The following is a 24312-nucleotide window of genomic DNA, read 5'->3' as shown; positions in this document are numbered from 1 at the left end:
CTGAAGGAATCGCATACCCGTGCCGTTCCTTCAGAGTCCTGTGCCATTAATAGCGGCACCCGCACACATGCGCGGGAGTGACATTATTGCCACATGGCTAACCAGATGGCCCCAGGATGTGGACCCGAAAAGGAAGACAGGGTGAAGATTGAAGCCCTGCCAACGGTGGCATCATGTCACTGGAGAACTTCGAGGGATAAGTTCACTTTTTCAGAAAAAATAATAAATGTAAATTTTTTTGAAGGTAAAAAAAAAGGTGCATTTATTATTTTTTGTTGCAGGAGCCTGAAAAGCATTACACCAGCAATCAGCAGATCACTGATGCCATGCACACTGTCAGTGTATCTGCTTCCTCGTACCTCGTGATGATCCAGAAGCAGCAGCAGGGCCTTCTTTAATATTGATTGGACTCTCCATGCTGTTTTGCTCTCCATCTGCTCTGAGACATACAATAAATAGCAGCTAGACTCAAAACCCGTTTACTGAATCAGAACAGGCAGCGATTGCATTTGGTTGCCAGAGGTTACAGTGTATCATTACAGCTCACTGACTGGTTGCTAGAGTTCACAGCACACATTACGACTCACTGATTAGTTGCTAGAGGTTACAGCACATGATTTCTGCTTGTTGATTGGTTGCTAGAGATCACTGTTCATCAATACTGCTCACTGGTTGCTAGAGGTTACTGCACATCATCTCCTCACTGCCTGCACACCATGGACTGCGGAGGTGAGGGGACCCATCAATAGACAGAAAACTCCTAGGGATCCTAGGACTCGTGGGATCAGTGGCAGTGCTGGTGTGGGGGGGAGAGTGTGATCGATGACAATGCTGATTTTTTTTTTTTTTACCAACTACCAATATAAAGAGGAGTTTTAACACTGGCCATCATCAATGTAATAGGGGTTTACACTGACCACTAATGTAATATGGGTTTACACTGACCATTGATGTAATAGATGCATTCACAGCAATCACAAATGTAAAGAGGGATTTACACTGACCACCAATGTAAGGGCGACATTCACACGGGCCACTAGGGATGAGCTTTGAGTTTGAGTCGAACAGCGAAAATTTTGGGGAGTTCGCGGCAAATTCGAAAAGCCGCGGAACATCCTGTACAAGTCTATGGGAGAAATCTAAAGTGCTAATTTTAAAGGCTTATATGCACGTTATTGTCATAAAAAGTGTTCGGGAGCAGTCATTTTAATAATGCTTAAAGTGAAACAATAAAAGTGTAATATTCCTTTAAATTTCGTACCTGGGGGGTGTGTATAGTATGCCTGTAAAGGGGCGCATGTTTCCCGTGCTTAGAACTGTCCCTGCACAAAGTGTAATTTCTGCAGGAAAAAAAGTCATTTAAAATCACTTGCGGCTATAATGAATTGTCAGCTCCCCGTAATACAGAGAACAGTCATTGATAAAAAAAAAAAAAAAAAAATGACGTGGGGTTCCCACCAAATACCCATACCAGACCTGTGGTATGGATTTTAAGGGGAACTCCATGCCAATTTAAAAAAAACAAAATGGCGTGGAGTTCCCCCTAAAAATCCATACCAGACCCTTTATCCGAGCACGCAACCTGGCAGGCCGCAGGAAAAGATGGGGGGGGGCGAGAGAGCGCCCTCTCCTGAACCGTACCAGGCCACATGCCCTCAACATTGGGAGGATGCTTTGGGGATACTGTCAAGGAGAAAGAGAACGTTCCAGGTACTGAGGAAAAAAGGTTCTTGTTCGCTTTCAGATACAACTTCTTCAAGGTTAGAGATTTCTTTAGTTCTGAACCAACGTGCTGATTGTCATAATCTCTGGCTAGAGATTTGTTCAGCCCTGAAGTGCCTAGCTGCGAGTGGCTACTCTCTGGGTGGTAATAGATACTTTGTTATACTAGCAGTTCAAGGTGCCTGAGTTTCTTCACCCTTGCCCTCTGTTCCCATACGAGACTGTATTGTTGGCCGTTAGCCCTGCAAATTAAAACCTTTCAAAAGGACTTTATTGGTGTCAGCGTCCAAAGTTGTTGGGTATCAACCCTGGGAGCCCCTAGACGTAGAAGAACAAGCCAAGCGGAGGTAACCGGTAAGCCCAAAAGGTTAAGGCTGCTATATATATATATATATATATATATATATATATATATATACACACACACACACACACACACACACACACACACACACACTTTAAGATATCAATTCTGGATTGACTTACCGGAAAATAAACAACAGCCATTATAGTGGTGCACTCGAGGTCATTTTCTTTTAAGAACTGATACAGGCACTGCCATTGCATTATTTGCAGACAATTCCTCTTTTATCAAGGTGTAATGCAGGGTTGACCAACGGCCTCTTATTACTCTGTGCCAGCGGGGGATCTCCTTCTGCTCACTAATAAAGTGTACCCTGGCCAGTGTCCTCAGCATTCAGGGTGTCCTCCCATGCTCCAATATGGCTGCCACTGTGTCCCTCTTTCACTCAGTTGCAGCAGTCCACTTCCAGCCTCCAGCCTCAGTCTCTCCGCAAAACGTCCCCTCTTCCTTCTACTCCTCAGCCCAAGAAAGCTACAACACTTCCCCTCCTCTCCACCACTGTGCTGCTGGAAGCTGAAGTCCTTTCCTCTTAAAATCTAAAGCCTGTCCGGTTTGTAGAAACTACACCTTCAACAATCCTCCACACTTCTCCAGAAAAAAAGGCTTAAAGTATAACTAAGGGCAAAACTTTTTTTTAAGTTTTGGATAGAGTGCAGAGGGATTACAACCTCGTCAGCTTTTATTGCTATTTGTGCCTCTGTTAGGGGGATTCACCCTCTTTATTTGTCCTGTTTACCATTGTCATTGAAATAGAAAGAAAATCCCAAATTTTGGGTTATCCCCAGAACAGTAATAGAGGGGAAATCTTCCAATAGGGACACTAGTTCTGGTGACCTGGGGGTCCTCAAGAGATTTCCTTGATTTGCAGGGATTTTCTCTCACTTCCTGTTTTGGCTATGGAGCAGGAAGTGAAGAAAAATCTCCTAAATGTACAGGCAGGCTGTAGGCAGCTGCCAGCAAAGGGAATGTACCATGTTAGTAAACTAGCTAGTCTGCCCAGGTTAGGGAAGGTTAATACGAATTCTACAGTTCCCACTCTTTCTGGGCTTTGCCTCTCTCCATGTGCCCTTTTTAAAAGGGGGAAGGGCTCTGCTCACACAGAGGGAGCCTGCAGGGGAAGAAGACAGAGACAAGCCATAAAGATGTAATCTCTGGTACTTTACAGAGAGGGTTCTGCTCCAGCTCCAGTTAAGTGCACACATAAGGCCAACACTAGGTATACGGCGGGACCCCATTCTGTAACTGTGAGTGAGGTAACAGAAGTATGCTGTACTGGTGGAGTAGGCATGTTACAGTGTGGAATGTCATGTGACAAATTACTTTTCAGAGGAACTCTGCACTTTATTACTGTACACAGTGAAAGCTCATCTCTATGTTGGGAAACTGTCTCAATATTAGATTGGTCCCAGGCATTGATGAGTGCGCTCTGTGCAGAAAGGTCCCCCTGCATGCAAGGTGAGTGACCATGCCCACACTGTCTGGCGTAGTCCATGAATAGTGATGGACGAACTTCCGACGGGACGTTTCGCGAACGCGGACCGCGAACGCGGCCGATAGTTCGCGAAACGGAACGTTCGTGGAGGGCCCCATTGACTTCAATGGGAGGCGAACTTCGCAAACCTATAGGTCAAATATGCAGCCACAAAATAATTATTAGCTGTGCAAACATAGTCCCACCACATGGCCAATGACATAACACATGTATGAGGGGAATCTGGGATCGACAACTACAAGCATTCTTTTTTTATATGGGAAATTGTTCTGACAATTCAGGACTGTGGAGCGCATGAAGGCAATGGAGGAGAGGGAAGGTCAGGGACCAGGGTAGGCAAAGAAGAGGGTGCAGGAGATGATCACCAGCAGCGTGACATACAGCAATGACACCTGCACCGTGATAGAGTCATCTGACAACAGCACCGTGATAGAGAGCACTGACATCAGCAGCGTGACATACAGCAATTACACCTGCACCGTGATAGAGAGCACTGACATCAGCAGCGTGACATACAGCACTCACACCAGCACCGTGATATACAGCACTGACAGCAGCACCGTGATAGAGAGCACTGTCATCAGAAGCGTGACATACAGCACTGATATCAGCACCGTGATATACAGCACTGACAGCAGCACCGTGATAGAGAGCACTGACATCAGAAGCGTGACATACAGCACTGACATCAGCACCGTGATATACAGCACTGACAGCAGCACCGTGATAGAGAGCACTGACATCAGCAGCGTGACATTAAGCACTCACACCAGCACCGTGATATACAGCACCGACAGCAGCACTGTGATAGAGAGCACTGACATCAGCAGCGTGACATTAAGCACTCACACCCGCACCGTGATATACAGCACTGACAGCAGCACCGTGATAGAGAGCACTGACATCAGAAGCGTGACATACAGCACTGATATCAGCACCATGATATACAGCACTGACAGCAGCACCGTGATAGAGAGCACTGACATCAGCAGCGTGACATTAAGCACTCACACCCGCACCGTGATATACAGCACTGACAGCAGCACCGTGATAGAGAGCACTGACATCAGAAGCGTGGCATCAGGCTGCTGCAACAATCAGTAGCACAGCAAACCTATATACACCTAACACCTATACCAGTCCTGAAAAGAACTTTTGTGTACCAAATAGCTAGCGGTTTATCTCTCCCTGCTCCAAACAGCAACCTTTCCCTATAGTGACAGAAGAAAGAATGTAAAATGGCCGCCGGATCGGGTGCATTTATAAGTTAGGGGGAATGTCCAAGTGTCCATGTGCTGTCATGTCTCAATTGGCTGTCCTGTACCCCATGATGGATGTGTCATCAGGTCAAAGTTCCTTTACACAGTAAAAACACGGAAGTCCGCTGGGCGAACGGCGCCAATAGTCCGCCGAAATGGCGGACCGCGAACAGCCGAAATTCGCCGCAAAACGACCGCCGGGCGAACTGTTCGGCCATCCCTATCCATGAACCCTATGGGCTTACAGCTTGGAGGAGTCGGCAAAGACACACCAGGGGGGTTATAACCCCCATTATTCCGGTCGGCAAAGATGCACCAGAGGGGTTATAACCCTCCCTTATTTCATTCAAAATGAAAAAAGATTTTTTTTGCCTTTAATTCTACTTAAACAAAAAAAAAAAAAAAGACTAATGCAGGCATCTAGTAACTGGTTCACACATACAGGTGTAACCATGCCCTACAAACAACCCTTGGGAATGTGCAAAACATGGACGTGTTTCCCTGTTTTGCACATTCCCGAGGCTTGTGTGTAGGGCATCCCATTCTTTTCAATGGGCTGCCCTACATTTGAGAAATGTGGAAAAGAGGTCTCTGACTGCAGCACCATGCGGCTTGGCATGTGCATTTGCAGATGTGTGGGGATGCCATTAACAATAGTGCTGCTGTGCATCTGTTAATGGCAGTGGGTTTCTATGCATGTCAGAAAAGCAATCAATTTTGCACACATTCCTGACACACATACATGTGAACTTAGCCAGCCTGGTAAACGCTTCTGAAACACCCTATTAGCAGTTTTACTGCTACAGGGCGGCAACTGCGTGCCAGATCATGCATTATATATATGTGTATGTATACATACATATATATATTTATATATACACACACGTGTGTGTGTGTGTATATAATTTATTAATATTCTAGTAATGGTGGCAGTCAGTGACTTATAGTGGGACTAGGATATTTCAGCAAACAGTTGGGAAACTAACTGACGCTTTTAGGGAATCAGTGACCCTAATACAGTGCTAAAAATATGCACTGTCACTGTACTAATGACACTGGCTAGGAAGGGATTAACATCAAAGGGTTAATTGTGTGCCTAGCTAGTGTTTAGGTGTACTGTGTGAGGAACTTTTAATAGGGGAGGTAGTGGATTTTATCCCCTGCTTTGCAGGGACGCAAACTCCATCCCTCCCCTCCTTGTTAGGACTGCAATCTGCCTTGTTTATATATGCAAATTGCAGTTCTGTCTCCCTGCCTGACGATTGGTGGGGGAGGATGAGTATCCAGCACCCCACCCCCCCCCCCAGTCAGATCACATGTGTGTATATATATATATATATATATATATATATATATATATATATATATATATATATATATATAAACACACATACATACACAGTCATGGCAGAAATTGTTGGCACCCACCCCAGAAATTTTTCAAGAAAATCAAGTATTTCTCACAGAAAAGTATTGCAGTAACACATGTTTTGCTATACACATGTTTATTCCCTTTGTGTGTATTGGAACAAAACAAAAAAAAAAAGGAAGGAAAAAAAGCAAATTGGACATAATGTCACACAAAACTCCAAAAAAGGGCTGGTCAAAATTCTTGGCACCCTTAACTTAATATTTGGTTGCACAACCTTTGGAAAAAATAACTAAAAATCGGTCGCTTCCTATAACTATCAATAAGCTTCTTACACCTCTCACCCAGAATTTTGGACTACTCTTCCTTTGCAAACTGCTCCGGGTCTCTTTTATTAGACTGGAGCCTTTTCCCCAACAGCAATTTTAAGATCTCTCCACAGGTGTTCAATGGGATTTAGATCTGGACTCATTGCTGGCTACCATAGAACTCTCCAGCGCTTTGTTGCCATCCATTTCCGGGTGCTTTTTGACGTATGTTTGGGGTCATTGTCCTGCTGGAAGACCCAAGATCTCGGACACAAACCCAGATTTCTGACACTGGGCTCTACAGTGCGACCCAAAATCCTTTGGTAGTCCTCAGATTTCATGATGCCTTGCACACATTCAAGGCACCCAGTGCTAGAGGCAGCAAAACAAACCCAAAATATCATTGAACCTCCACCATATTTCACTGTAAGTACTGTTTTCTTTGTAGGCCTCATTCCGTTTTTTGGTAAACAGTAGAATGATGTGCTTTACCAAAGAGCTCCATCTTGGTCTCATCTGTTCACAAGACGTTTTCCCAGAAGGATTTTGGCTTACTCAAGTACATTTTGGCAAACTGTAGTCTTGCTTTTCTATGTCTCTGTCAGCAGTGGGGTCCTCCTGGCATAGTTGCCAACATTGTAAAAAAAAAAAAAATAATAATAATATCGGGACACTTTTTTGGCAGTAGGCAGAGTTGTATTATAATTAGGGGGCGGGGCATGCGGTTATAGGTGTGGCATATAAAAAGGCAAAAAAAGCGGCAGCAAAATATGGGCATTGCTTACATGTGGGCGTGGCTCAAAGGGGTGTGGTTAGAGTCTGAGATTCCGGGGGAGAGAAAAGGGAGACAGCAGCCCCCCCCCCCCGATCCTGTACCACAATAGCAATATGTGTTTGCCAGAGTTTGACAATCAGCAGATAAAGATACTCCAAATACCTGGTGTTAGCGCTTCAATCATCCCGGCGCCATGATTGTTATGGTGTCAGGATGATTGAAGCGCATTATTTCTATTATTACATTGTAATATGAAATGAAATCATTCAACTCACCATAATGCAGAATCAGTGGGAGCCATTAGCGCGGCACTAGCCACGTTGCCTGCCATCAGGTGTCCCAAGCGGAGTCTGTCCTTACATCAGGTGCCCCATCAGAGGTACCTTCCTCACATCTGTGTCCATCAGCGGAGCCCCTCCTTACATCTGGTGCCCCTCTGACATCCAGACTGACCGGCCCCCACATCCACAGACTGGCCCCCACATACTCACTGCACGGACTCCCCCGACAGGACATTACATCTCCTGGCCTGACTTTGAACTGTGGCGCCGCTCACTGCTCTTCACACACCCTGGCAGCGGGGGGTGGGCGGCGCCACAGGTTCTCTATTGAAGACCAGCTTCTGGTCTTTTTAAAAATGGCGGCCGGCGGAAGACATTGTCTCCGCCGGCCGCGGCAAAAAAACGGGAAATTCAATTTCCCGGGACAAATGTCCTAATCCCGGGAATGTCCCGGGAAATTCGGGACAGTTGGCAACTATGAGTTTTTTTTATTCCTTCAGCCAGCAACCTGAATGAAAAAAAAAATCAAGTTTTCTACATCCACATTGTATGCTGATATCAGGAAATAGGCAGCAGAAGCCAATCTAATGATTAGCTTGTGTCCAACAGGGGAAGCTACATACATAGCTGTTGAACCCACTGAATTTTGATCCGTGTGTGCTCGGCCTAACTGTACAGGTAACCGCACCATTCCCATCCAGCACACTGACTTTTTCTGTCTTTCACTCTGCTCTCCCCCACTTATCAACATCTTCCTTGCATTTCAGCACACCTAACCGCAGGGTGTATTTTATTTAAAGCAACTCGCTTTTAAATCATAATATTTAAAGAGCAACTGTCATCTCTGTTCCACAGCAGGGGGGGACTCCACGCCATTTTTTTTTTTATTTGGCGTGGAGTTCCCCTTAATAGCCATACCAGACCTGAAGGTCTGGTAATTGAATTGGGGGGGGGACCCCACGTTTGTTTGTTTTTGTTTTTAAATCAATGACTGTTCTATGTATTACGGGGAGCCGACAATTCATTATAGCCACAAGTGCTTTTAAATGACTTTTTTTTCCTGCAGAAATGACACTTTGTGCAGGGACAGTTCTAATCACGGGAAACATGCACCCCTTTACAGGCATACTATAGACACCCCCGTATGAAATTTAAAAGAATATTACACTTTTATTGTTTCACTTTAAGCATTATTAAAATCACTGCTCCCAAAAAAACTGCAGTTTTTAAAAGTTTGCATTGATACATGTCCCCTGGGGCAGGACCCAGGGCTCCAAACCCTTTTTATGACAATAACTTGCATATAAGCCTTTAAAATTAGCACTTTAGATTTCTCCCGTAGACTTTTACAGGGTGTTCCATGGCTTTTTGAATTTGCTGTGAACACCCCAAATTGTTTGCCGTTCCGAACAGGCAATGTTCGTGTCGAACACGAGTTCGACTCGAAGCTCATCCCTAATCCTGGCCACATACAGAGGCCCAACATACAGGGAGCACCTTCAGATGTTCTAGGGACATAAATTACACACCCAATTTCCTGACAACCTATCTGTCAGAGAATTAGTAGACCAGACTGTGTGGACTCCACAGAGGAAACCAGAAACACATGCAAGTGAAAAATAATGGTGTTTATTTACACAAGTGAAAAGTAAGTGAATATAATAGTGCACAACCAACCCAAAAACCACAAACAATGATATATACAAATATTGGGGAATACCAGAATTGTAACAAAAGCCAGGCCGAGGTCATACACAGGGGGGTCAGCAGATGGGTAATGATGGGGAACCAATGGGACAGGGCGAGGAAAGATGGATGATGGGCTGTAGAGCAGGGATCCAAGGCAAACAGGAGGGACAGGTCCAGGATGGGGTCAGATACAGGCTCAAGGTCAGAATCCAGGGAGAAAGATATCAAGGCAAGCATGTGTGGGCTTGCTGGGTATTTATAAGACTGCATTATTTGTCCTCAAGTAACACCTGAGTGCAGGAAGTGTTGCCTGCTCCTTACTGCCAGGATCCATCCGCTGGTGGACGCTAGTACTGCGGCCCAATGGTGACATAACACCAGCAGGGAAAGTCTCTCCTGACAGTTACAAACTGCCAGGAGACACCTGCTGGTGGACCTCAGTACTGCATGCTAAATGATGGATCTTACCAGCGGACAGACCCTTTCCTGACAGTACCCCCCTCAAAGGAGCGGCCTCTGGACGCTCCAATTGGCTGAAATTGTCCATAGTCTATGGCGTCAAACAGAACACTGGATGGGGGGGTATATCAGGCTGTGCAACAGGCTCTTCAGGCAGGGCATCTAGGTAGACAGAGGGCTCCAGGTCATCGGCAGGGTCCGGGTTGTTGGACTGGGCAGCAGTCACCTTGAACAGGGCAACAGGCACATCAGCCTGGGCAGCGGGCACAGGCACACATCGGACCGGGAAACTGGCGCATCAGACCGGAAGGCAGGCAGCGGCACGTCAGGCTGGAAGGCAGGCAGTGACACGTCAGGTGCATCAGATTGGAAGGCATCAGACTGGAAGGACGGGAGCAGGACATCAGGCTGGACAGCGGGCACTGGGATGTCAGGCTGGACAGCGGGCACTGGGACGTCAGGCACATCAGACTGGAGCATAGGAAGTTCAGGCGGAGACACTGGCTGGATAGCAGGCAGATGTTTGGCAGAATCGGGTGGGTGATCAGGTTCAGCTGGCATGCAGGCAGACTGGAGCAGGTTGGTTGGTGTGGAGGCAGGTTGCGTTACTGGCAGGATCAAATGGGTAGGAAAGAACTTCCGTCTCTTTAGATTTAGCTACTGAAGACCTGTAGGTAGCTGCAGATCTATAGGTAGGGGGATGAAGCAGACTGGAGAGAAGGGCTGGAATATGGCAAGGAAGAGGTAACAGTAGCTAGGGGAAGTTCTTGAGGGATAGTAGGCAACGGGAAAGAGGCAGTTGGATTAAAGGCAGGGTATGTGCAACAGGAAGAAACAGAGTATTGATATTTGGTGGGGAGTAGAGTATATTGGGCTGAAACTGAGGTTGCCATAGGTGATGGTGGAAGAGGCTCTTGGGCAGGCAGGTCTTTGGTAGCAGAGATGGTTTGTTGTGGGCTGGCTGTGGCTGATTGCAAAATACCAGACCATGCTAAAAGTAGTAGTTGTACAAACTGTGGGTTACATACTGCCTGTCTGACAAGGAATTGTACAGAATCAACACATTCTATTATCTGTTGGGAACAGGCTGTGTAATGCTCAAAAAAGTAAGGGGAATCATCTTCCAGAAGCCATACCAGTGATGTGACCTGATTAATACTGAAAGGGGGAGAAAAATCATCATGGCCCCCCTGGGATGCAGGGCCAGCAGGGCCGTTTTTTAAGGCAGGGCAAAAGGGGCACCTGGGCCCTGTCATTGTTGTGGGGCCCAAAGCAGCTGCCTCATACTTGACAAATATCCTGGTTTAAATTCCCTCGTCCTTTGAGGGTTTTAGTCCTGTGCTGTGTCCCAATATCTCAGTGTGAAGTGTTGCTACTAATGCTGCCCAGCTCTGCCCTATTGTTTGTAAAGATGACTCATCTGCAGACCCTGTGTTTACATGTAAATTACCAGCATTCATATGTAAATAGGGGCAGCCGACAGCATTGATATGTATATCATGCCCCTCTGAGGTCATATCCACAGTTATCTCTAGCAACCAATAAACAAGCAGAAATCATGTGCTGTAACCTCTAGCAACCAGTCAGTGAGTGGTAATGATACACTGTAACCTCTGGCAACCAATCGCTATAGCTGCCTGATCTGATTCAGTAAACTGATTGAGTCTAACTGCTATTTATTGTATGTCTCAGAGCAGGTGGAGAGCAAAACTGCATGGGGGGCCCCCCCCAAGAAAAGTTTTGCCCAGGGTCCAATCAATATTAAAGACAGCCCTGAGGGCCAGCTCTGCGCAGATTTGAATTAATGGCTGAACATCCCCAAACAGCATACAGCCCTGATCAACCCAGGAGTGAGCTAAACGAATCTTTCAGTGTCCGGCGGAGATAGTCACTACTCTCAGACACCAGCAAAGCATAATAACGAATCACCTCTAAATTCATTTCAGCAAAGCAACCTGAACCAAGATGGTTCCTCTGTGTAGCCACTTCTGGTCAGGGATGGCCTTGGTATACTATCAGAGAATTAGTAGACCAGACTGTGTGAACTGCACAGAGGAAACCAGAAACACATGTAAGTGAAAAATAATGGTGTTTATTTACATAGGTGAAAAGTAAGTGAATATAATAGTGCACAACCAACCCAAAACCACAAACAACAATGATATATACAAATAGTGGGGAATACCAGAATTGTAACAAAAGCCAGGCCGAGGTAATACACAGGGGGGTCAGCAGATGGGGAACCAACAGCACAGGGCGAGGACAGATAGATAGATGGATGGATGGGCTGTACAGCAGGGATCCAAGGCAAACAGGAGGGCCAGGTCCAGGATGGGGTCAGGCTCCAGGGAGAAAGATACCAAGACAAGCATGTGTGGGCTTGCCGGGTATTTATAAGACTGCATTAATTGTCTTCCAGTAACACTTGAGTGAAGAAAGTGTTGCCTGCTCCCTACTGCCAGGATCCATCCGCTGGTGGACGCTAGTACTGTGGCCCAATGGTAACATAACACCAGCAGGGAAAGTCTCTCCTGACAGTTACAAACTGCCAGGAGACACCTGCTGGTGGACCTCAGTACTGCATGCCAAATGATGGATCTTACCAGCGGACGGACCCTTTCCTGACACTATCACACGTTTGAAGGCCCTGGAGCATCAGGACAATGGAAACGCCCACAAAATGACCCCATTTTGGAAAGAAACACCAACTTATATTCTATGAGGCATAATGAGTCTTTTGAACATGTCATTTTTTTCCCCACAATTTTTCGGAAAAATTGTGGAAAGAAAATGAAAACACATTTTTTTACACATTTTTACTACACTGATGGGTGCTGATGAGGGTCCACTTACTGATGGGCACTGTATTAACACTGATGAGGCACTATAGAGCACAGATGTGGCACTAATGTAGCACTGTAGGGCACTGCTGGGTACAGATGGGACACTGCTGGGGCAGTGCTGGGCACAGTTGGGGCACTGTTGGGTACTGGTGTGACACTGCTGGGGCACATATGTGCACTGATGGGTACAGATGTGCACTGTAGAGCATTGCCTGGCACAAATGTGGCATGGCTGGGTACTGATATGGCACTGCTTTGGCACAGGTGTGGCACTGCTGAGGCACAGATCTGCACTGCTGGGGCACTGTAGCGCACGGCTGGGCACAAATGTGGCATGGCTGGGTACTGATGTGGCACAGCTGGTTACTGATATGGCACTGATGGGCTCTGATGTTGCACTGCTGGAGCACAGATGGGCACTTGGAATACATGCAAAAAAAGCAAGCAGCCTCAAGTTGCAGCTTCTCCCTCCTCTGCTCACACGATCAGTGTGAGGAGAGGAGAGAACCGGACAGGACGCCGGTTCATGGACAGTGATCGCTCTGGATCTGCTGGACGGAGTGATCACATGGCAAAGGGGCGGGTACTAGGGACCCGTAGCGTCATGGATCGGGGTAAAGGGCCAATCCCAGCAGCCCTTTACCCCGATTTGTGATACGCTGGGCCCCGAGTACACGGCGAGCATGGACACTCCTGTGTGTGCGCCCCAGGGTGTGTGTGGGGATCGTGATTCTGGGGGGACATCATTGTGCACCTCCCAGAATTATCCAACCACACTGTAGCCATCATTCAGCTATGGCCCGGTTGGAAAGTTTGTGTGTCCCAATACTTTTGGTAATATAATGTATGTGTGATTGGACAGAGGTGGAGAGAGAGGAACAGGACTATCTAGGAAGACAAGATGAAGTAGATTGTGTATTTTATACCTGGGGAGCCAGAGGCAGAAGAGAACACTGTGCTGGGATGGGATCCTCCATATAGAGATGAGACAGTTTGAGCCGCCAAACAGTTCTTTTCAAGCATGGAGAACTTCCACTTCATGATGTGACCATTGGTGTGTTTTAGGGCTCCTGAGGCATTATAGATGCCGACATTACAGACCAGCTTTTTAAAGGCGAACTCGGGGCTCAACCCCCCCTTCTCACTAGATTTACTGGGTTCAGTTACAGGGAGGGTTACTCTTGGGGCTATAGGGGGGATTAGTATTGGGGTTACAGGGAGGGTTATTCTTGGGGATATAGGAAGGGATAGTATTGGGGTTACAGGGAGGGTTATTCTTGGGGATATAGGGAGGGTTAGTATTGGGGATACAGGGGGGGTATTCTTGTGGATATAGGGAGGGTTAGAATTGGGTTTACAAGGAGGGTTATTCTTGAGGATATAGGGAGGGTTAGTATTGGGGTTACAGGGAGAGTTATTCTTAGGGGTATAGGGAGGGTTTGTATTAGGGTTACAGGGAAGGTTATTCTTGGGGATATAGGGAGGGTTCGTTTTGGGGTTACGGGGGGGTTATTGTTGGGGATATAAGGAGGGATAGTATTGGGGTTACAGGGAGGGTTATTCTTGGGGATATAGGGAGGGTTAGTGTTCGGGTTACAGGGAGGGTTATTATAGGGGAAATAGGGAGGGTTAGTATTGGGGTTACAGGGAGGGTTATTACTGGGGTTACAGTGAAGGATGTTCTTGGGGATATAGGAAGGTATAGTATTGGGGTTAATGGGAGAGTTATTCTTGGGGATATAGGGAGGGATAGTATTGGGGATATAGGGAGGGATAGTATTGGAGTTACAGGGGCGGTTATTCTTGGGGATATAGGGAGGGATGGTATTGTGGTTACAGGGAGGGTCAGAGAGAGCTATTGAGCTATATAGTAAACAGCAGGCTTTTTTTCAGCCAAGTTGCTTAGGATAGCCTAGAAAATACTTGAAAAGGAGCTGAGTGCTCCACCTCCTGGCTGTAAATGAGAATACAAAATAATCCTATCATTTTACAAAAAATATATATTATTCAAAAGTGCTTAACAAAATCCATACACAAACGCATTACTTTTGGTTTACATTTTATTCCAATTTACACAGCAGATTTCTCCCTGGAGACACAAAGCAGTTAGCAGTTGAGGCAGCCATCTTGGCAATTGCATGCACCAGATCTGGTGGGGAACTTGAGTTAGGCGATATGAGTTCCACCTCTTGTTCTGACTCCTGCACAGGTTTGCTTTGGTCAAACATTTCTTCTGGTGTGCTTGGTATATTCACTTCACAGCTTTCAGGGATCAGTGTTTCTGGTGATGGGCTCTCATAGTTACATAGTTAGTAAGGTTGAATAAAGACACCAGTCCATCCTGAGTGAGTACACACTCACATCAGTCCCTACCATCAAGGATTTCAAGGATATCACCAATTTCTTGGACAGAAGCCAATTAACCTACCAGCATGTCTTTGGAGTGTGGGAGGAAACCGGAGTACCCGGAGGAAACCCACGCAGGCACAGGGAGAACATGCAAACTCTGAGCAGGTAGTGTCATGGTTGGGATTTGAACCAGTGACGCTTTTTACTGCTAGGCGAAAGTGCTACCCACTACACCACTGTGCTGCCCGAATATAAGAAAAACAAATATAATAAACGCACACCGAATATATTAAACGCACACCGAATATAAGAAAACGCACACTCCATCTCACAGCAACCAGATCCTCTGGAAGGAGCAGGACACTGTCCCCACCCAGACTGAGAATGGACCCTGCCTGCTGCTGGCCGTCATGAACACCCTGCTGGCATGGAAGGTAAAGTACCGAGCATCACACACAGCTTCCCATAGACAGGCACTGCAGACTGGGACATGGTACACAGGAGGGGCTGCAGACAGGAACGGGGCTAGAGATCTCTCTCTCCACCTTCCTCCCTCCCCCCTCTCTCCCCCTCCCCCCTCCCCCCCTCTCTCCCCTCTCTCCCCCTCTCTCCCCTCTCTCTCTCCCACTCCCCCTCTCTCTCTCTTCCTCCCCTCTCTCTCTCCCGCTCCCCCTCTCTCTCTCTTCCTCCCCCCTCTCTCCCGCCTTCCCCCCTCCCCCCTCTCTCCCTTCCCCCCTCTCTCTCTCTTCCTTCCCCCTTCTCTCTCTCCCTTCCCCCCTCTCTCTCCCTTCCCCCCCTCTCTCCCTTCCCCCTTCTCTCTCTCCCTTCCCCCTTCTCTCTCTCCTCCCTCTCTTCCCCTCCCCCTCTCTCTCTCTTCCCCTCCCCCTCTCTCTCTCTTCCTCTCCCCCTCCCTCCCTCTTCCTCCCCCTCTCTTTGAATTTTTTTTTATCCATTATGGGCGTGAGTGGGGCCTCGTGTCTAAATTTTGCCTAAGGCCTCACAAAGCCTAGAGCCGCCTCTGCCCCTGGCTCTATGACATTGTTATGAGCCTCTTCATGGTACATCGGCCACGGTGTAAACACATTCTCCTGGCAGTATGCCGTTGGGAAGAAGTTCTGTGGTGGCTGCTGAATCTGGTACCCAAAGTCATTGATGTAATTCTGCTCCCCTGGCTCTATGACATTGTTATGAGCCTCTTCATGGTACATCGGCCACGGTGTAAACACATTCTCCTGGCAGTATGCTGCTGGGAAGAAGACCTGTGGTGGCTGCTGAATCTGGTAGCCAAAGTCATCAATGTAATTCTGCTCCCCTTGCTCTATGACATTGTTATGAGCCTCTTCATGGTACATCGGCCACGGTGTAAACACATTCTCCTGGCAGTATGCTGCTGGGAAGAAGTCCTGCGGTGGCTGCTGAATCTGGTAGCCAAAGTCATCGATGTAATTCTGCTCCCCTGGCTCTATGACATTGGTATGAGCCTCTTCATGGTACATCGGCCACGGTGTAAACACATTCTCCTGGCAGTATGCCGTTGGGAAGAAGTTCTGTGGTGGCTGCTGAATCTGGTACCCAAAGTCATTGATGTACTTCTGCTCCCCTGGCTCTATGACATTGTTATGAGCCTCTTCATGGTACATCGGCCACGGTGTAAACACATTCTCCTGGCAGTATGCTGCTGGGAAGAAGTCCTGTGGTGGCTGCTGAATCTGGTAGCCAAAGTCATCGATGTAATTCTGCTCCCCTGGCTCTATGACATTGTTATGAGCCTCTTCATGGTACATCGGCCACGGTGTAAACACATTCTCCTGGCAGTATGCTGCTGGGAAGAAGTCCTGTGGTGGCTGCTGAATCTGGTAGCCAAAGTCATCGATGTAATTCTGCTCCCCTGGCTCTATGACATTGTTATGAGCCTCTTCATGGTACATCGGCCACGGTGTAAACACATTCTCCTGGCAGTATGCCGCTGGGAAGAAGTCCTGTGGTGGCTGCTGAATCTGGTAGCCAAAGCCATCAATGTAATTCTGCTCCCCTGGCTCTAAGACATTGTTATGAGCCTCTTCATGGTACATCGGCCACGGTGTAAACACATTCTCCTGGCAGTATGCTGCTGGGAAGAAGTCCTGTGGTGGCTGCTGAATCTGGTAGCCAAAGTCATCGATGTAATTCTGCTCCCCTGGCTCTATGACATTGTTATGAGCCTCTTCATGGTGCATCGGCCATGGTGTAAACACATTCTCCTGGCAGTATGCCGCTGGGAAGAAGTCCTGTGGTGGCTGCTGAATCTGGTAGCCAAAGTCATCAATATAATTCTGCTCCCCTGGCTCTATGACATTGTTATGAGCCTCTTCATGGTACATCGGCAACGGTGTAAACACATTCTCCTGGCAGTATGCCGCTGGGAAGAATTCCTGTGGTGGCTGCTGAATCTGGTAGCCAAAGTCATCGATATCATTCTGCTCCCCTGGCTCTTTTAGGTTCATATGAGCCTCCTCATAATCCATTGGCCAGGGTGTGAAGAGATTCTCCTGTCTGACTGCTGGTGATGGCTGAAGAAAGACCATTTGCTCTGCCAATTGTTGAAGAGCCGCCTTATAATGGTTCTCCATTGGATTTGATACTGGTCCATGGATGTTCAGTGGTAATATTGGAGACCTGTCCATTGGTTCCTCCTTCTGACACTCACTGTCATCACTACAGTCAGCAAAATTAGGCTTCTTCTCTGGCGATAATGGTGGATGTGAAAATAAGTCCATTGGTGACATCTTCAGACTGTCGCTCATGTATGAAAAGCCTGTGAAATACTCCTGCTCATATCGTGATATTGGAGCCTCCCAGGCCAGGTAGTTGATATACTCATTCAAGGGCATGCTGTTATTTGATGGTTCCTCACAAATCTAGACAGAGAAAAAGACATTCATTACTGCTTCTAATTGATACAGAGAGTGGTAACAAACCCCACACCCAAAGTGCAGCAGATTTCACCAAGTAGGCTCCTTCCACCCTAGCTCCCTCTAGTGGTCAGATAACATACACAATAATTAACTCCAATAATGAACAGAAATCATTCAGACCCTACTGTATGATTATATAGTGATCACGAATTCATAGACAGGTCTGAAAAGTCTGTTTAAAACAAATGTCTTAGATGGTGAGGAGCCTGCTGCTGAAAATCTCCCCTCCCCGTCCAATGTCTTTGGACTCTATTATCTGTATACTTACTGGTTCGGATTTAGGTGGCATTGCTTTTTTTCGCTCTAACTCTGCCCAGTCGATGGTCTTGAAGAACGGATTGTTCCTGATGTCACTGACTAGATGGTTTCGTTCCTCTTGGTCTTTCCACAGAAGCTGTAATGAAGAATGAAATATAATGAGATGCTGCATGACCAATAACAATATCTGAGCAATAGAGGAGCTTAAGGCTCTCTGTAACTTACCTTAACTAAGAGGTTATGGAGGTCAGGGTCCATACCCTCCTCATAATCTGGCTCCATTTCAAGAATATTCGTCTTTATTTCTTCCCAGTCCTCCGTGGTGTAGAAGGGATGTTTCCCAAACGCCATCTCGTATACTATGACTCCAAGGGAGAAATAGTCAACCATACTGAAATAATACATTTTTTGCAAGACCTGTAGAAACATAAGAGAAAGAGGGATGAGCACATTGTCAGACCAAGCAGAGGACAGAGATGACAACATAGCGACATATGTGATGTATAAAGCTCATGCATGACTAAAATTGCAGTGAAACGGCATCAAACTGAAGTGGAGCTTGCGAATATTGGAGGTGGGGCTTAAACAGGATGTATAGTCAAAACCCCTTTTTTTTTTTTACGTGTCGGATAAAATAGAAAGGGATTAAACACTCTGGGGCTTTGCCTAGAGGTGCCCTTTAATTGCCCCAATTAAAGTAGGTGGATGAAGGTATACTGACCCCAATAGCTCAATTTTCACAAGCGCTCCCCATGTTAAAGAGGAGAAGGGAAACAGTGGGTGAGCAGTTACTGGAGGTTTTACCCCATTCATATGTGTGAAATGGGCCAGGCAGATGAATCCATCTACCCTCGGCCTCAATGTCCCCTACAAAGAAGCCCCAACACTGCTCCATGACTCAGAACTTCCCAGCTTTTGTTGGGGATATGGTTCTAGCCTGGAAACCCATTAAAAGCAACCGGGTCACCAGTGGAGACATTCTCTATTTAGTGGAAGTGGAGCACCCCTTTATCTCTTCTCCATATCCAACCATAATAATGGGTATATCTTGATAAATGTTCTAATTAAATCTGATATTGGGAGCATACTTACTTCTGGAGCCATGTAGATTGGTGTCCCTGTATGTTCGTTACTTCTCTTAGCCTGGGTGACTCCCTTCGCTGACAAGCCAAAATCCGCAACTCTGGCATGGCCAGCGTTGTCTAACAGGATATTTTCTGGCTTGAGATCTCTGTGAACGATCTCTTTGTCATGCAGGAATTGCAGGCCGCAAATAATTTCCGCTGTTAGGTTTCTGATGGAGAGAGAAATACATGGATTAGCATCAAAAATCATCACACACCAGTTAATGGTAAAGATAAAGTGAGTTCTCCCTATAGTACATAGGGGTATAGATGGATGGGATCAGCTGGAGGGGCCTGGATAGGTCACTGCCTGTTCTCAGTGGTCAGCCTCCCCCGACTCCAAAGTGACCCTGACAAACTTACCTTAAGGTGTCCAGAGGAAGTGGAGCTGAATTTCTTATCAGGTCGGAGAGATCTCCTCCGCACAGAAACTCCATAACAAAGGCCAGATGGTTCTGTGAAAATAGGAAAAACAGATTACGTTATAGACATTGAAGTTTTCACTTTGTGAAGGGATATATGAAGACACGCACACCAGCAGAGAGTGCAGTGTGGCATCTTTACTAAATGCTTCCTGGGGAGGAACTCAGGAAACCCAGACAGAGAAGAATATTAGACCGCCATTGCTGGAAGACCTTTACCACAATACTAGTTTTGTCAAGTTGTTATGGTGGCCCAATGACTTCTATATTTTGGCTTCCCATCCTGAAAGATGTATGTCGATCAGGAATCCTGATTTATCCTGCCTTGCCAGTTGTAGACGTGTTCTGACTCAGTGACTCAAAGTTTTAAGGCCAGAGATAGCCAGGCAACTAGTAATGTCTGAAGTCAGTAATGGCGGCCTCTCAGTATGTGGTTTCTTGAAGGAAAGCCTCTACTCTGTACAGTTTATGTCACTAAGCTCCAGCCTTGTAGGAAGCACTCTAGAGACTTCTTCTTTCACCTTTACTGCATTGTCCTGATCAATAGCCAGAGCCCTCAGAAGAACCTGATGTGGGACACAAGTTAAGCTTTCTTCTGCCTCCTCCAATTCAGCACTTAGTGCCTGAAGGACTAGATGACGGGTCTGAACACTGTCATCTCATGGGGCAGGGGGATGCTTTGCCATGTGTAAGTTTTGACTACCAAAAAAAGTCACCATTTGCATAACTATTGTAGGGAGTCTGGATCAATAGTGGAGCGCAATACAGGAAAGAGAAGAAGAAATTGGGAGATTAAAAGACTTACGTTTGTTTGGAAAGATCCATAAATATGGGTGATGTATGGGCACTCTCTGCCTTCTTCCAGAATCCATCTTTCTGTGAGTGCCATCCAGGGTCCACATCTCAGTAGTTTTCTCTTTGAGATGAACTTTACCGCCAGCTTTTGGTTAGTGGCTGGATGGGTGGCCAACACCACTTTCCCAAAGCTCCCTTCTCCAAGTTCCTCATGGAAGGTGAAGGTTTCAGCATATAGTTTCCTGATACTGCAGGATGGGACCAGTTCAGATGTCTTCTTGTTCATGGTGGGGATGGATGAAAGTGAACTCCACACAGACATTTTGTCTCCAAGATATGAAGGGACCAGAGGTGATGACTCACTTATTTTGCACTTTGGAGGTTGTTGTTGCTTCATAAAGTTGGCAAATGAAGCCCAAAATTTGTTTTCAACCTCACCATTAGAAGGAGTGAGTGAATTTTGCTGGTTCTCATTAACTGTATCCAGTTTAATCTCACTGGTGGATGGAACCAGTGCAATTTGCTCACCCTCAATGGTAGATGGGGAGACTGCACTTGGTTGGTCCTCCACAGTTATAGCCAGAGTTGCCTCATTGTCACTGTTGGCTGAAACCAGTGCAGTTTGCTCACCCTCGATGGTAGATGGGGAGACTGCACTTGGTTGGTCCTCCACAGTCATAGCCAGAGTTGCCTCGTTGTCATTGGTGGATAGAACCAGTGCAGTTTGCTCACCCTCGATGGTAGATGGGGAGACTGCACTTGGTTGGTCCTCCACAGTCATAGCCAGAGTTGCCTCGTTGTCATTGGTGGATGAAACCAGTGCAGTTTGCTCACCCTCAATGGTAGATGGGGAGACTGCCCTTGGTTGGTCCTCCACAGTCATAGCCAGAGTTGCCTCGTTGTCATTGGTGGATAGAACCAGTGCAGTTTGCTCACCCTCGATGGTAGATGGGGAGACTGCACTTGGTTGGTCCTCCACAGTCATAGCCAGAGTTGCCTCGTTGTCATTGGTGGATAGCACCAGTGCAGTTTGCTCACCCTCGATGGTAGATGGGGAGACTTCACTTGGTTGGTCCTCCACAGTCATAGCCAGAGTTGCCTCGTTGTCATTGGTGGATAGCACCAGTGCAGTTTGCTCACCCTCAATGGTAGATGGGGAGACTGCACTTGGTTGGTCTTCCACAGTCATAGCCGGTGTTGTTGGCTCTCTGTCACTGGTGGATGGAACCAGTGGGTTGTCCTCCCCCTCCAAGGTGGGGGTGGTGACACTGGGAGATGATGGATCATATTCTCCTGGAGAGAGAAAAAAATGTTTTAATTCTTTCTGTTTTATAAACATACAAATCTTTAGACATTAAAATATATTTTCTTATTGTGCATTTATAACTTCTATATATACATAGACACCCCTCCCCCCGGGAGTTCATTCTCAGCTCCTGGCTTTTTTGTGCCAGAACAAGTGTACCGTAAAGTGCTTTAAAAAGCCCACATAACTTCCCTAACAGCTACTCACCCCCCAAATGTCATGATTTCTACCAAGAGATACCAATCCTAATGTGATATCTCACTGGGCTGAGATCTCGGTGCCAAAGACCACTGATCTTCTACAGGGGGAGCCCATTGTGGTTTATTATGTATGCTGCCTGTTTAGTAGTCCTTGTTTTGTAATGATGCTTCCTCTCAATTCAATGTCGTCATTCTGCTAAATCCTAAATATATATATATGAGCGCGTCACTAGCTACGTTGACTGCCACCAGATGCCATCAGGTGTCCCAAGCGGAGTCTGTCCTTACATCAGGTGCCCCATCAGAGGTACCTTCCTCACATCTGTGTCCATCAGCGGAGCCAGTGGCGAACTAAGTGGGGGGCGGGGGCGGGCCGCCCCGGGTGCCACACATTGGGGGGGGTGTCAGGCCGGCGTCCTCCCCCTCCGCAACTGAAGAGGAGACAGCGCCGTGGGTTCGCAGCCCACACAGAGAGAGCCCGAGGCACTGGCAGTGGGCGGCATTGCAGGGGGGAGGTGCGAGCAGCACCCGAGTGGAGTGACACCTGTCGGCTCAGTGATCTAGGACCCGGTGGCCGGCGCAACAATCCTCTTCTCTCTGTGGTCAAGTCGCGCCATTCTGATCAGTCTCGGCAGCGGCTGTCACTCACAGCCGAGCAGAGTGAAGCCGCCTCCCCTTCCTGCATGCACAGCACTGTGTAGACGTAAAGGAGGAGGGGGAGGCAGCTTCACTCTGCTCGGCTGTGAGTGACAGCCGCTGCCGAGACTGATCAGAACGGTGCGACGCGAGTCACGCGACCACAGAGAGAAGGGGATTTTTTACGCCGGGTCCCGGATCACTGAGCCATCAGGTGTCACTCCACTTGGGTGCTGCTCGCACTTCCCCCCTGCAATGTCACTGACTTGGGCTCTTCATGTGTGTTCAGGTACATTATGGGTCTGTGGGGGGGGCTGTATTGTTAGGGGGTTCTTTACTGTAGGGGGGTCTGAGCGCTGTAGGGGGGTCTGAGCGCTGTAGGGGGGTCTGTGCACTGTAGGGGGGTCTGTGCACTGTAGGGGGGTCTGTGCACTGTGGGGGGGTCTGCACTGTAGGGGGGCTCTGCACTGTAGGGGGGGTCCTGCACAGTAGGAGGGGTCCTGCACAGTAGGGGGGTCTGCACTATAGGGGGAGGGGTCTGTACAGTAGGGGAAGATTTGGCACTGTAGGGGGGTTCTTTACTGTAGGGGGTATGCACTGTGGGGGGGTTCTGCACTGTAGGGGAGTCTTGCACTGTAGGGGGGGTCTGCACTGTAGGGGGAGTCCTGCACTGTAGGGGGGAGTCCTGCACTGTAGGAGGGGTCCTGTACTGTAGGGGGGTCCTGCACTGTAGGGGGGTCTGTACTATAGGGGGTCTGCACTATAGGGGGAGAGGTCTGTACAGTAGGGGAAGATTTGGCACTGTAGGGGGGTATGCAGTGTAGGGGGGTATGCACTGTAGGGGGGAGGGGTCTGTACTGTAGGGGAGGATTCTGCACTGTAGGGGAGTCTGTACTGTAGTGGGGGGGGCCTGTATGGTAGGGAGGGAGGTCTGCACTGTAGGGGGTCTGTGTAACATGCAGGGGGTCCAGAGCTGTGAGGGGCTGTGTAATGTAAAGGGGTGCAGAGGTGCAGGGTGCTGTGTAATGTAAAGTGGTCCAGGGGTGCAGGGAGCTGTGTATTGTAAAGGGGACCAGAGGTACAAGGGCTGTGTAATGTAAAGGGGTCAGGAGGTTCGGGGCACTGTGTTATGTAAAGGGGTCCAGAGGTACAAGGGGTGTGTAATGTAAAGGGGTCCAGAGGTGCAGGATGCTGTGTAATGTAAAGAGGTGCTTAGGTGCAAGGTCCTGTGTAATGTAAAGGGGTCCAGAGGTGCAGGGTGCTGTGTAATGTAAAGGGGTCCAGAGGTGCAGGGTGCTGTGTAATGTAAAGGGGTCCAGAAGTGCAGGGTGCTGTGTAATGTAAAGCGGTCCAGAGGTGCAGGGTGCTGCGTAATGTAAAGGGGTCCAGAGGTTCAGGGTGCTGCGTAATGTAAAGGGGTCCAGAGGTTCAGGGTGCTGTGTAATGTAAAGGGGTCCAGAGGTTCAGGGTGCTGTGTAATGTAAAGGGGTCCAGAGGTGCAGGGTGCTGTGTAATGTAAAGAGGTCCATAGGTGCAAGGTCCTGTGTAATGTAAAGGGGTCCAGAGGTGCAGGGTGATGTGTAATGTAAAGGGGTCCAGAGGTGCAGTTGTGGAGAGGGGGGGTACACAGTAGTGACAAAAAGATATTGAAGGATGCAGAGGTATGCAGGGGGCACAGTGGGGTATTTTTAAATTTTAAGGTGGGGG

At 47.6% G+C, this 24312-nt stretch overlaps 2 protein-coding genes across 2 annotated transcripts in view; one reads left to right on the top strand and one right to left on the bottom strand.

The window, feature by feature from the left end:
• LOC143987090 (uncharacterized) overlaps nucleotides 1–24312 on the top strand; it is a 175249-nt gene that overhangs the window by 110880 nt on the left and 40057 nt on the right. The gene's annotated exons all lie outside the window — the stretch shown is intronic.
• Nucleotides 15866–18533, bottom strand: LOC143990044 (uncharacterized). Its single transcript, XM_077490273.1, has 2 exons — nucleotides 18133–18533; nucleotides 15866–17807 (listed from the first exon to the last, which is right to left on the bottom strand). The coding sequence occupies exons 1-2, from the start codon at nucleotides 18292–18294 to the stop codon at nucleotides 15900–15902; spliced, it is 2070 nt and encodes a 689-aa protein (XP_077346399.1). The 5' UTR covers nucleotides 18295–18533; the 3' UTR covers nucleotides 15866–15899.

Source organism: Lithobates pipiens, unplaced genomic scaffold, assembly GCF_037356315.1.
Source record: "Lithobates pipiens isolate NorthernLeopardFrog02 unplaced genomic scaffold, aLitPip1_a1.2 Scaffold_18, whole genome shotgun sequence".
NCBI lineage: Eukaryota > Metazoa > Chordata > Amphibia > Anura > Ranidae > Lithobates > Lithobates pipiens.
This window is presented reverse-complemented; position numbering and strand designations above follow the sequence as displayed.